This window comes from Danaus plexippus, chromosome 31 (assembly GCF_018135715.1).
Source record: "Danaus plexippus chromosome 31, MEX_DaPlex, whole genome shotgun sequence".
NCBI classification, from domain to species: Eukaryota; Metazoa; Arthropoda; class Insecta; order Lepidoptera; family Nymphalidae; genus Danaus; species Danaus plexippus.
This window is the reverse complement of record NC_083558.1, coordinates 921017-935941: the sequence shown is the minus strand read 5'-3', so window position 1 is coordinate 935941 and position 14925 is coordinate 921017. Positions and strand designations below refer to the sequence as shown.

The window sequence follows — 14925 nt, the reverse complement described above, 5'->3', positions numbered from 1 at the left end:
GTCTTTACTTCATGTTCAGCGTTACTTCCTGTGACGTCCTACGAAATGGCTGAAGTCAGTGTTAACCGTTTTCAAATACAAGGTGATACTTAAATGTTGCCATTACAAAATTACATTGGTTCGGGATTATAATTGATTATCAGTCATGAAGATAATTCTAAGGATTATAGTGTATTATAATTAGTACGTCACAGAGGGCGCCACTTGTAACATCAATGGTCATAAGAGACAACATTAGTGGGTATAATGGTCATAAAAGCCAGAAAGAGAGTTGAGAGAATTAGTAATAATTTATTTCAGAATCCTTTCAAATCGCGACTTTGCTTATGAAAGTTAGGAATTTTCGGGGATACCCTCAATATAGAGCGACTCCTTGCGAATAAAATCTTAACGAGTTCCGTCGCTATGACAGGCTTGCAAAAAAAAAGCACACGTGAAGTAGACGGATTGCTTGTCTCGCGAGGATCTCAAGCAGTCAAGGTCAGTAAAGCGATGCTTCGACCTGACCCAGCTTCATCTCGCAAGGGTTTATAATAACAGCTCTCGACTCACGTCCTCTTAATTTACGCTGACCTTTTGCCACTATTCTTCGAGCATACATCAAATTATTCGACTTCTTCATAGAATTTGTTCGCCGCGAGGTCAACGTCCGTGTTTTGTTAGTACACATTAAAATCATTTATACTCGGACACCAAAGTAAAAAGCAATTTCTTAAGTATATAAGAATTTTAAGAAATCACTTTTGATAATAAAGTATGTATTCAAAGATAATCTATCAATTAAATATTAATTAACAAGTCGTGAGTAGTTTGTAACAGAACGTTTTTTTTTTCTTGGTGTCGTTTGGAAAATCCTCATGGAGCCCCCCCCCCCCCCCGCCCTCGGGAAGGGCGAAGGGGACTGTCAGACTCTTACTGACTAAAAACAAACCCGTGTGTCAGAGGGGCGGGTCTCACCAAAGCATTTATCGCTACCCCCGACAGGTGACCCACCATATGGTCAGGTGGGTCCCTTCACCCACTGTGTGGCCGTCACCCGGCCACGAGACTCAACTATGAGGCGCGCGAAACACGCGCCGGCTTCTCGAAGCCTGCAGCTGTTATCAGACGACGAGATGCCCCGGATCTGTCGTCTACAGGCCGCGCTGTACGGCGCCCAATGCGTCTGCTGCGGGAGGGGAGAGAGGAGGCTAACCTAACACGACCTAACCTAACCTAACACGGTCTTAAGCAAACTACCTCACATAATAAATTTTCTGTGAATTTAAACTATTATTGAAAATAACTATAAAGACATCGCTCATATTTTTCTATACCTTAAGCCACAACAAAGCAGCGGGTTTAACAAAATATAGAGAATTCGGACGGATATAAATCTGAAAAATTCAAAAAGTAAAAATTACACAAATTTAAAAGTCTCACAAATATAAAAACGGACAGTTTCAATATAATTGAGTTAATATTCTGCAAGGAAGAAAACTGATTCCTGTATACAAACCCCTCGTACATCAGCCGCGGCCGCCAGATACAGACTATCATATTTTTTGGAATAAACACAGGTAAATAAATGAAAGTCACGTGTAAATAAAACTCTATATTAAAATTATATATATATATATGTATATATATGTATATTGTGCGCGCTCACTGCTTCATACGTTTGTAGGTGGCGAGGTGGCTGTTCAGGTGCTGGGCGAGTTGGTCCGCGCGGGCGAAGGATGCCTGGGGACGGACGTACGGACACAGATATATATATATAGGACAATACTAGGAAAAATATATATAAATATATATATATATATGTGTATCCTCACCTTACAAACCACGCATCTGTACAGTTGCTTGGCGTGGTTGTGCGCGTGTCTGGTGAGGGAGTGCGCGTGGGAGAATCTCTTGCCGCACTGGACGCACGCGTGCGGCAGGCGGGCGGGCGCCGAGCCGTGGACGGAGGCGCGGTGGCGGCGCAGCTGGTCGTATCTGGCGAACGACGAGCCGCAGTCCGAGCAACGACCTGGAAGGCACACCTGGAGGTAACCGCCGGAACATCTGCCACTTCTCACTTGGCGATTACGATAATAAAGTAAGGTCCCGCACGGCCATACAGCGCAGTACGGGACGGGGGTCACCCAAGACTGGTTCTCGAGGACTATACGTTCCTAATTATATTGAAAAATATCTTGTCTAATGCTATCCGATTGTGTCTGATATTAGTTCGTTTCCAATTTGTTTAGGAGAGAGGAGCTTGGACGGTGGAGGTGAGCGTTTAACGCGTTAGATAGGGTCCCTAAACCTACACCTGGTTTAGTCCCAGGCACTGTTGAAGCTCCTCTCCCTGCATCATGGACCCGGCACCCTCACGGGATCCATGGAATGCTGAGAATTAGTATCCAGCTCAAACAGAGCTCAATGTGTTCTTCTGTCTGTTCTGGAAGTTGGACTACAGAATCGTAAATCTTTCTACTTCTTGAAGTTTAAGTATTGAAGAAAAATTTTAACGTCGTGTCCCGTTACGATGTACGTCGTATAACGGGAGCTGACATACATTTTCTATCTCTTTCCCCCAGAGCTGGTCAGGGGCTGAAAATACTGTTCATTACGCCTTGCATTGCAAAGCGAACCTTTTCCTTAAAACGATAGTCAGATTACTGGAGAGCAGAAAAATAAGGTTTTAGGTCGGATACTACGATTTTAAGAATGACTTAAAAGGTATTCATCATCATCAGCCCATTGGAGCCCACTGCTGCGTAAGGCTTCTCTCACATGGAGAAGGTTAGAGCATTAATCACCGCGCTCGCTCAAGACGGGTTGGCGATTTCAATCTTATAATTTGAAATTATAAGTCCAGGTTTCCTCACGATGTTTTCCTTCACCGTCCGTCAGTGGTGTCTAAATACTCTTAGAAAGTGCATATGATTCGGAAAAGATCCCTGGTACTTGCCAGGTTTCAAACCCGCGCTGTTCTGAACAGCATAACTACTAACAAGTCTAAGCAGCCAGCTCTTTACAATATAATATATATCTACCCTCAAAGTCTGCGCTGCGTTCAATCTATTGCTTCTGTTCACGTCAGGTGCGAGTCTGTATCAGTTCACTATCAGAACTGTTTAAAATTTTTCATACAACAAATTTAATAAAAAAGAATTAACTTTGAACATAAACTACAAAATGATTAAGGACACGATCAGGACTCAAACCCGCGACTACGGAATGTATCGTTTCATTTACTTTACGGACAAACCTCTCGTGAGCTTCACGAGTCGGTGAGTTGAAATTTTTTTAACCATATCGGGACTAAGATCTCATCTTTTAGGTTTTAACAAAAAAAAATCTTATTCATTCGCCATTGAATAATCTTCCATGGTGGTATCCCCATGTATCCTGTGTGTATCCCGCGTGTATCCCGCATGTATCTCGGTCGTACCTATCCTGTCATCACTAGTGTGTGTGGTGGCGTGCGCCGCCAGCTCGTTGTCGTCCTCGAAGCACCGACGACAAACCTCGCATCGGACAGTCATAGCGCCGCGGTGGGCTTCAGCCCTGGAACAGAGAGCATGGTGTAATAAAATATTATATGGAGAGACCGACGACTTGAAGTTAGCCTAAGATCAGAGCTTCCCAAAGTGGGCTATAAATTACAATGCCGTCAGTCATTAAGGAACGGGTAAAAGACCAAGAAAAGACCATAATTGTAATGTCACTTAGTTAGGACAAGTTATACTGGTTATTCAGTAGGTGATGAAGTTGTCGCGCTAGGGAACAATTTACATTCAAGACGGACGGCAGACAGAAAATTTGGGACCAAGAGCATCAGATAATTACTTAATACGAGTCCAAAACGCCTCACTGAACTCACGATAGTATGGTCCTTCACAAAGTTCATGTACGTCGTGAAGACCTCGGCCAGCGCTTTCCAAACAGTAAAGAGGCGGGAAACCAGCCTACGTCTTTGTGGCATGGAAAAAACACACAATAATTTCTACAGGAAACCAAACTATCATTTAACAGAACCCGTCACTATCAAATGATTCCCAAAGTTTTGCGGAATTGTTTGGCTTCACCCTAGACCCTATTGACTGCCAACAGGCAGACACTCCACAAGTACCTGGAGCCCTACCGAGTACATATCATCCTAGACCCTAGACCATACAACCTGCCAAGAGACAGGCAGACACTCCACAAGTCCCTGGAGTCCTACCGAGCACATATCACCCTAGGCTGTAGACCATAGAACCTGCCAAGAGACAGGCAGACACTCCACAAGTCCCTGGAGTCCTACCGAGCACATATCACCCTAGGCTGTAGACCATAGAACCTGCCAAGAGACAGGCAGACACTCCACAAGTCCCTGGAGTCCTACCGAGCACATATCACCCTAGGCTGTAGACCATACAACCTGCCAAGAGACAGGCAGACACTTCACAAGTACCTGGAGCCCTACCGAGTACATATCATCCTAGACCCTAGACCATACAACCTGCCAAGAGACAGGCAGACACTCCACAAGTCCCTGGAGTCCTACCGAGCACATAGCACCCTAGGCTGTAGACCATACTAACTGCCAAGAGACAGGCAGACACTCCACAAGTCCCTGGAGCCCTACCGAGTACATATCACCCTAGGCTGTAGACCATAGAACCTGCCAAGAGACAGGCAGACACTCCACAATTCCCTGGAGCCCTACCGAGTACATATCACCCTAGACCCTAGACTCTAGACCCTAGACCATACTAACTTATGCTCCCAAAGCTTCTCTCTCCTGCTGAACGTCTCGCTGCAACAGTCACACTCGTATCTGTCCGAGGAACGCGCCCTGGACCTGGAGCCGCCGCCGCCCTTGTTCTGATGAACACGCGCGTGGATCCTGGAACATGATAAAAATATATACTCAGTACCACATTTTATATGAATACGTAGTTTTATTTCCTCTATAGCAGTCATGTGCATGGGTTGTAGTATTTTCTTCATTGTGAAGCTAAACTGTGTTTAAAACACGATCCAGCCGTCAGCGCCATCTACCGTCTGCGTCATATCACTTCATACAACTACATAATACACCAAACAAATTTATTACCAGTAGGATAATTCACGAACCGCCCCAACAGATGGCGCTGTCTGTATGCAGGTTATTTAATAGGAAAAGCCCGCGACGCAGGTCACTATGTGTACTGTCTTAACACCCTGTATACATCACTCTGACAGCTAAACTGATGTTTACGCGAACGGAGTCGCGAGCTAAAACTAGTATTATATATATATATACTTACTTGAGCGTCACCCTGGTCGAATACCACTTCCCGCAGACCCTACATGGGAAGCTCTTATCAGCTGACTCGTTATCCGATTCGCTGATGTCGTCATCGGTCCGAGCGACCGGGGCCCCGCGCTCCGGATCCGAATCCGACTCCGGCGTGTGGGACCAGGCGCCGAAGGATCTAGAAATATAGAAAAATATATATATATATACAACATGTTTAATGTTAAAAGAAATACATTTAAATTATAAGGGTGCAAGTTTGCTGAGGACCAATATGACATATAATTTGTATTAACATATGACCTGTCATCATGGACGCTGCTGTTTGGCTTCTCGTCTTCCTCAGAATCCGACGAGTCCGACGAGTGTGAGCTGTCCGACGAGCTAGACGACGATGAACTACTACTATCTGTTAACAATAATATACATATTGTGAGATAACATAGTGGACAGCGGTCTTCTGAGCAGACGAGTAGACCGACATTACCTGACTCCGAACTGCTACTGCCTGACTCGGAATTCGAACTATCTTCCAATTTTTCTACTCTTGTACCTAATTCTTTTACTGACGCGCTACCTGAAATTTAAATATGACCTCGTTTATATATGATAGTATTTGTTGAAATTCACTTATATACATATATATATACTTTCAATACTCATTTCGTAGTTTTAGCGTTGAAAAGTAACAAACATACATACAAAACATAAGCAGTAGAATATACGAACCATCGGAGCTAGCTACTGAGAGCACGTCGTCGTCACCCCTCGCATCTGGTTGTTTGAAATTCGCAGCAAGGAGATGGGCTTCGTACAGGTCGTCCTGGAATTATATACTTTATAACCTGTTCTTTCCAGTAGACCATGGTCTTTCGAGAAGACCGGAAGATCCTTTCGATATTTTAAACGTACTTTGAGTCCTCTAAAATTATTAAACAAGGTAAAAACCTTGCAAAAAGCTATAGATTGAACAAAATATATACAAGCAGAAAATAATTTTAAAAGAAGACTGATCTTTTAAACAGTCTACTGTCTGCTGCTTTTAAGTAGACCTTAGTATTTTAAGAAGACTCGTCTTTCAATGTACTATATATAGCACATACCTTATGTATATTCGCGTATTTCTCGTGTATGTGACGCAACGCTCTTAAATTTTCATCCATACTCAGGGAATCCGAAGCCTGACTCGGGGAACCTGGAGCATTGATATATATATGTGTGTGTGTGTGTGTGTTTGTGTCGTATTTTAATACAATTAAGGTTTTTCACATTCAGTAGTATAATGCTAAGGCTTATATTCATGATGTAGTAAAGATATTAATCATTAAATATCCCCTCACCCAAATCTGGTTCGTCGTCACTGTCGAGGGTGATGGGCTCGTTCGAAGGCATCAAGTTATTGCGGACCCGAATTTCTGCATATCATCAAAAGAATTAAAGGTCTATCCAGTAGACCTTACCTTATGACATGATAAATAATACAATATATTGATAATAACACTACAACTGCTGTAAAATATTATTTTGTTAATTATTTTTTATATAATTTTGGAAAGACCACGGTCTTTTCACTAGATAGTTGCTTTATATTGTGGGTTCAATCATTTTATAGTAGAGAATACTCTAATTTGTCAAAGACACTATTTTCCCTGTATAATTTTGTTAAGACCATGGTCTATTGACTAGACCGAGTTTTTATAAAACATCAATTCAGGATTTTAAGTGTTTCCGTCTATTTAGATTAGGTCTTTCGAAAAGACGTCAGTATTGTAGTTGCAATACGCTGTATGACTCACTTCCTTGTTGCTTTGGATCATTCTTCCTAGGTCTACCGCGCTTTCCCTTAACCCGCTCAGGATTTGAAGACTATATATGACAGAAAAAAGAAAATATATATATATATATATAAAATATGTGTAAACATTAGTAAATTTAATTTCCATTATTTGATAATTATTTTTTCGTTTCTTTTAAAATTTTATTCCCATTACTGATTATGAATTTTCAAACTCTATTATCAAAAAACTTTCACAGATTATATCAGCTTTGTTTATCTTACATCATAATCTACTTATAGACTGAAGCAGAATCAAAAAAAATTCAATCGTTTCTTAGACCCATTGAGGGACTATCACCAGGTGTGCGTTAACATCATTTCATTTCTAGACGACTTACCGATTCTTTCTTGGTGCCGGGTGCTCTTTTAGTGTACTTGCGCTTAACACGAGGCGTTGACTCGCCAGCTGATGAGGATGCGGCCGAATCTAACCGTACATATGTATATTTAAATTATTTATAAATAAATTGTTTGCTATATGTATATAGGATGATAATTATATTCTTTTATATATAATCTGAATAGCTATTTATTATCTGTTGTTCAAAATCTGTTTGTGTTATTTTAATATGTACGCTAAATCCTTTAATGTTTCTTTGAATTTTGATATTCATAGAAAAATGTATTACATTCAAAATAGAACTTTATCAAAATCGCTTCAGGCAATAACTTGTATTGTTTTTTTTTTTTTACATTTTTTACATAGAAAAAATAAGAACAATTACAGAAAATGTATTATATCTCATGTACTAAATCTCATTTAAAAGCTTAAAAAAGATGTCTAAATGCAAATATATTTCCACAAAACCAAATTATATTGAAATTGAAATAATCTACAAAAATTCAACTAACTAACAAAGAAAAATTTTGTTTAAGCATAACAATAATACGACATTTAATTTATTAAATTACTTCAACGAGCAATATAGAAAAATAATTGTAACGATGTAAGAAACGACATGAACTAATACATAACCGTGTATTACTCGCGTCGATGAAACGAAAAAAAAAAAAAATCTCATCGTGTACAAAAAAGTTAAATTCTATAAAATAACTTTGACGTGTACACACAGTTGTACAACAGTGGAACTAGAATTTAATTTAAAAAAAAATATTATTTAAGGCAAATATATATATTTATGCATGCATTAAGAAAAAAATCCACTGATATTTTCATTGAGATATTGAATCTAGTTGACCGACGGGAGGATATTAAAGATAACATTTGTACCAAAACTACCATGCTGACGAGGAAAAAACACGTAAAAATCACGAAGAAAAATATGAGGGAGCTTAAAACGTATACAAATTGACATATACATGTGTGTAGACTTCTACCAAAGGTATTTGTTTAAAGGCCGTACGGAAGTCAGGGTTTAGAATGAGTGGTGTACACACGAGTGGATGGCAAATTTACGATTAGTCTGAATCTTTACAGGGAAATAATTACGGCAAAATTACAAGAAAGAGTATTTTTTTCATATACAACCTTCTCTACTATTATTCCTACATATGGATCGTCAATCCATGGAAGTCTGGATTGTATTCCAGATATAGTATTTTGGGCACTTGTCGTTTAATAATTTCAAATATTAAAAAAAAAAAACTAGCTAGAACCGCACCCTGTGTGTTTTAACACGTTAAAGTCACGAAAATTAGCCCTACATCAAGAATTAACCCGAAGGAATCCTTGTTCAGCATTTCAGTTTCATAAAAGCTATCGTCTAAATCTAACTAGCCTTTATTTTTTTTAATAAAACAAACATAATCCGCCTGAAAAAAATAATCTTCATGCCGCCTACGACAGGGCAACACCAAAGCATGAAAATAAAAGACTTCCAAACAACTCTAAACGACTCTGGACAACTCTAAACAGCTCTAAACGACTCCGATCGACTATCATGCTGCCAAGCTCCATCACCTACAACAATTTATCAATAAACTAACATTATCATGCACAACAAGTTACCTTTCACTTTCAAAAATTTCGTTTTCCTCCGTATAACGATTTTTTTATCAACGTTCCTTACCGCCATCTTGGTCGCCATTTTGGCCGTCATCTTGGACGCCATTTTGGACGACATCTTTCTCACGCTTATTTTACTAGCGGCTATTGTTTTAACGCGCGTCCCTGTATTCGATTTCGTAACTTTCGCTGATAGAAACAAAAGTCATTCAATGTTTTTGTCATTTTTAATAATTCTTAAATCTCTTTACAATTTTCTAACTCATCATTGTAGTTAATTTATAGTCCGATTTATTTGTATCAAGATCCGATTATAATTGGGACCTATTACGAATACGTTCAAATCGGACAACTGGTATTTATATTTGTGTACAATTATCTTTTTATACACTTATATGTATAAATACACATATATCTTAATACACTTATGTGTACCAAACAAATATATTTTGATACACTTATATGTATTGTAAATAAAACTCACCCCCAGTAGTTCGTCTCCTGTACTCCTTTTTAGCTTTCTTCTCCAAGGCTTCTGACGACAAATTATTTGATTAAAACTATTTCATTCATTACTATACTAATATTAACATTACATACATAACATTTTATATATTTCTACCGAATATCACACACATATACACGAGCAGATAATAAGCAATAGGCTTACGCACAATGGTAGAACAAACAAATCTATTCGGCTGTGAAGTCTAGGGCTACTTTCAGAGGTCATGTCAAAGGTCGAATATATATATATGAACTTGGTTGATGGATCATCCATCTAACCTTCTTCATATTCATTTCTGGATCTTATTAGAACGACTCCATCCGTTCATCTGACTAACGAAATATTGTGTATCAAACTTTATTGAAGCGAAGGTTTACTAATTATATACATATATATATAGGTTTTTCAAAACTGTCCGTGTTTATTCTGATGATACAAACAGCCGTTCTACGTTCTAGAAACTTCTGAACTCAATAAGTAGAATATTCCTATACAAATTTCCTTTTCACTCCAATAACCTTACCACTTGTTTTCAACCATAGAATCATCGTCGATACTTATAAAACAAAGTTTTTAAGACTGTCAGGATATATTTGTACGTACAGATACCAATTTACGTATATTGAGAAGTGAAATGCACTGATGCAAGATGATGAACGAGCCATATGTTTCCAGGATGACTTACTACGGTGAGTGACAGACAGACACACACACACATACAACCTATCTCTATATAGCTCACCAATCTCTCTAGCACGTTTCCTCGCGAGGTACTCCGGCGCTGTCTTGTCGACGCGAGGCCGACCTCGTTTTCTCTTTTCACCAGATTCACCCATAACCGCGGCTACAGAAGAACAGGTACATAATGAACAAACAAAAGTCCGATGCTGTATATTATCTACAAATGCTATAATAATCAAAATCATCATCTAAAATTTACCATTAATAAGATATTAGTTTTAATCAATTGAATTTAAATTTGTTTCATCAATATCATATAATTAGATGGGTCATAATGTAAGTCAAAATTCTTGAAAGTAATTATTCTTTAATCATCAGTGTTTGAACAACATATAAATATATTACGAAGTAGTGATATAAAATACATTTATGTACATAAAATTGTAGTCGGAATATTTTTTAATGACATCACCATATGTCGGGACGCATTTTGTACACATTCGCCATGTATCATTACACTTTTGTACACAAAGAAGTAACTTACTTGTGTACAAAAGTGTGACGAATACATTTTATACAATAAAGTAAGTTGTACACTTATTAAGATGTATGTTTATTTATACATGTGTATGACTAATCGTCCTGGGAGGTAAAAAGTAAATATATACCCATCTCCCTGGCCTGTTTCCTTGCAGCCAAGTTTGCCAGGTACTCCGGGCTAGTCTTATCGACCCTCGGACGGCCTCGCTTGCGCTTCGGCGGCGTCGTCTCGCTAGCTGACGAAGCTAGTGACGTAGGAAAAAAAATAAAGAAAATAATAAAAATAAGCCATGCAAAACAAAAAGATAAACAAAAAAATATCGCTTCAGAAACTTTTTCCAAAATCGAGACGATATATTTCTTGTTCTATTCGAAGGGCATCTCCCACACGGATGAACTGATACGATTTTCCATAGCATGTAAAAGAAATATGGAAAAAATCTCGACTTTTCTCATAATTTTCAACGGAACCCGCGTTCGGAAATGTTTTTTAAAAAACGAATCCCTCGTTCGTTGCCTTAGCCCTAATATATTTAAAACACAGGGTCTAAAATGGCTAAGCACGACATCAGTCTGCGTTGGTATAATTTCTCTTTCCCAGTCTTCCGAGCTGATGAAGCATCAGATACGAACTAGCCAGATACACTAGTATCAATATTTAATTAGAACCTCTATATCTTCCGCAAAGTGAGCTTCAGTAAAATGTCGCAAGAAACAGAAATTCCTTTTTGGCAACATCAGAAAAATATATCTTCAATGGCTATTTCGTTCTACCAAACTCCTCACACCGATCTCTGGTACTATCACGGTAGCCGTGGAAAAAAATGCAAAAAAAAAGGTCATACACATGCACGAAGCTCTCGGATCACGAGATAACGGGAACAAATTTGAAAGCTATGAACCAAATTCCTGGCCAATTCCCTCGCATCCTCATTCGTCAGTAGATATCTGGAATTTTCTTTCTGGAAGATCGTTTCCGCTGTCCAAAACCTTCGCCAAACAACTCACCAACATGTATTTCCGGTTTATGCCTATTGGCGTATAGTTCGACCGCTGGCGGGACGAAGTGTGAAACTGGCGAGCGGTAATCCACGCTGAGCGGCATTGGCGGTACTGGAATCACACAGCCAAATGTCAGACGAAATTATCTTCCCATAAAAACATACTTATGAGGCACTTATTACATGATTTGTAGTGCTTAGGATATATGAGACACTATTTTTATGAACATACTCCTGATCAACTTCCACACGGCTAGAATTTTGGCTTTGTTGTAGCCATAATTAAGGCAACTACCCACATTATATCACAATACTACTCCTATGATGATATGGAATTCATTCCAGGTTTATTCCGTTATCCTGGAATATATTCCTTATTATCCAACCATACATATCTCATCAGGATTCATATTATCATCTGTAACCCAATATATGTGGCCTCAGTCACCATAATAGTCAAAGTTTGGTGCTACGATTATAAAGAAGAGACATAATATAGAAATAAAAAGTATTCTACTGTCTATGATATTAAATAGTAAGCTCATATATATATATATACATATATATAAATATCAGTCTGTCGTTTTGTTTGATATTATCTGAGTAACATTTGCATATGCTTGTCGTTTTGTTTGATAGTATCTGAGTAACAGTTCCATACATTGGCAGATAGTTGACCTAATACAAGGTATGTCAAAATTCTTTTATCCTAATAGTCTTATTGATTTTCATAGGAAATATAATAAAAGGGAAACATATATATATATATATTAAATATATAACTTTATTAGTTATACTTGCTCGGTATTGGTAAATGCTATGATGTCAAGTATAAGGTGGGCAGATCACCTTATATTAGGTTCGGTCACAGTCTTGCCACTTAGCACAATACATATTACGAATTTAATATAGTTTTTAGAATACAACAATATATATTAATATACGAGCAAGTCCCTCACCGTTGTCCAGTCCATATAAATCCCCATTAGCTTCCATCTTTTTCTCCATCTGAACCTTTTCACCGTTGATCTGAAGAACAGAATCCAACTGTCCCTCGCAGAGTGCCATTATTTCATATAATTACACTGAAATCACCGTACGTCCCGTTAGGCAACAATTAATAGAACAAATATATTTAAAATATGATTAAAACCTTCATGCTTAAACGGATGAACGTTTTAAAATTATGAACAAAAAAAAAATTTTTAAATTCATTCCGATATCAATATACCTAGACAATATTTAGCCAAATTATTTAATATAAGGAAATTGATTACGAAATTTGGCTTTGGAACAAATGTATGGTGAAAAAATTTTTAAAATTACAGTACTGTATTTCTCATAATATAAATATAGGTTTGGAGAATGACTTCATGGTAATACAAGAACATATCTCTTTATATCCTATACCACAGTTCATAGATCATAAGGCAATATCATAGTATATATATATATATATATACTATAATAATATTTTGTATATTATATACTATATATATACAGTATATAATGGAAGTTATACTGGAATTAATGACAATGTCATCCTATGTAATTTTTTAATTCATACTTTTCCCATATTTTAATTATAGGGTATCCATTTAGTATGATAAACAAGGTTTACGGGGGTATTTTGGTTAGGTATTTACGGGCTGTTTCGATAAAATTTTCTGTAACTTTCAATATAATTAAGTAAATAACATATAAAATATGTTATATACAGTGTATAATGTATAATGTATAAAGCAAGTGAATGAGTTCAATTTTAAATGTAGACCAGTGTCTTTGATACCATTAAGTTTTTTGGACCAGCCTATACTTTCACATTTTCAATATTAAAAAAATATATATCTCTTTAACCTTATATAGCTGATTGAGACTTGTTTGATGTCATATTTATGTAGATATTTGGAATTTGGAGTTATATATAATGTTGACATATGCAAAGTCGATAGGAAAATACTTTTTTTTATATACAAAAATACTAATAATATATAGTAAATAATAGATAATGTTATGTTGTTCGTATTTAATTGATAATTGTGTGGATGTTACTCAAGTTCTGATTGGTAACTTTGGTTATTATAAAAGTTATTTCCATTCGTTTATTTAAGGCTAAATTAATGTGTACTAAGTCTTATACAATTCTTATTAAAACAATTCAAACACAGCCATCATACGGCTGGTAGCTCGCTTTTGTAATTATAATTCTTATCGATACAGTGGAAATGCAGTAAAAAATGACAATTTATCAACTTACCTAGTTAGAAACCATTTTGTGAAGCCATAATAAATGTCGAATAAACACGAATATAACAATAAAACTTGCACAAAACCAACTATAATACACCTATCTAGTTATTAAAACTTAATTTATAACAACGGTTGTGAGATTTGAACAATATAAGGTATAAAATATTTCACAGCTTAAGACTACTTAATCAATTGTAAACTTGATAATGTCTAATGGAGGTGTAAAGCCAATGGAAATAAAGAAAAACGAACGTTTCTGATCATTTATAAATGCACGCACTACATTATTGTGCTACGAAATTGATTTTTAAAGTGCTTAAAAAAGTTTACGAGCGCGTTTATCGTAGATATAAACAAGATTTGGTTATTATAAAAACTGACTCTACGTCCATTGCTTTAGCAAGAAGGTGATGCTACTGCCTTCGAGAGGAGTGAAAAAGACAAAATTATTTTTGTACTGGCAACATCGTCTATAGCGCTGTCATTTTGAAGTGGCCATGTCTAGCTATGTGGTGAAATGCAATAATGTCGTAAACACCTATATGTTTTTAATATAAATTAAACTCTAAGACGTTTGTAATAAAATTTAAATTTTATAGCATTTATTATATAGCTGCCGTCAATGAAAGATATCATACGCCGCTTGGAGTATTCATATAATTCTGTCGTGTTGTACCAAAAATCATACAAAAATTAAATAAATCAATTAATTTACAGCAATTATTTTTAATATAACATAAATTTATCCAATTTTGATATTCTAAATATTTTAATAATTAATATTAATATATATTATGATATTTTTGGCAACATTCACTGGGTGTGGGTTGTAGTAAGTATGAACTATGAAGGAAACAGTGTGGAAATACTGTACATATAGGTAGGTTG

General features: G+C 36.9%; 1 protein-coding gene across 4 annotated transcripts; it reads right to left on the bottom strand.

The window, feature by feature from the left end:
• Window positions 1-1581: 1581 nt before the first annotated feature.
• Window positions 1582-14466, bottom strand: LOC116778279 (zinc finger protein 37-like). 4 transcript variants are annotated; one of them, XM_061525856.1, is made up of 18 exons: window positions 14045-14466; window positions 12747-12872; window positions 11795-11899; window positions 10915-11031; window positions 10308-10409; window positions 9542-9589; window positions 7430-7518; window positions 7051-7120; window positions 6595-6669; window positions 6358-6449; window positions 5984-6077; window positions 5742-5831; window positions 5558-5663; window positions 5265-5432; window positions 4733-4861; window positions 3422-3537; window positions 1815-2011; window positions 1582-1722 (listed from the first exon to the last, which is right to left on the bottom strand). In XM_061525856.1, exons 2-18 carry the CDS (start codon window positions 12853-12855, stop codon window positions 1645-1647), a joined length of 1785 nt encoding a protein of 594 aa, XP_061381840.1. In that variant the 5' UTR covers window positions 12856-12872; window positions 14045-14466; the 3' UTR covers window positions 1582-1644. The 4 variants fall into 4 exon arrangements, with proteins under 4 accessions (XP_061381840.1, XP_061381839.1, XP_061381842.1 ...); XM_061525855.1 differs by having other exon boundaries at window positions 9542-9592; window positions 14045-14465; XM_061525858.1 differs by lacking the exon at window positions 10915-11031.
• Between the last annotated feature and the right edge of the window lie 459 nt (window positions 14467-14925).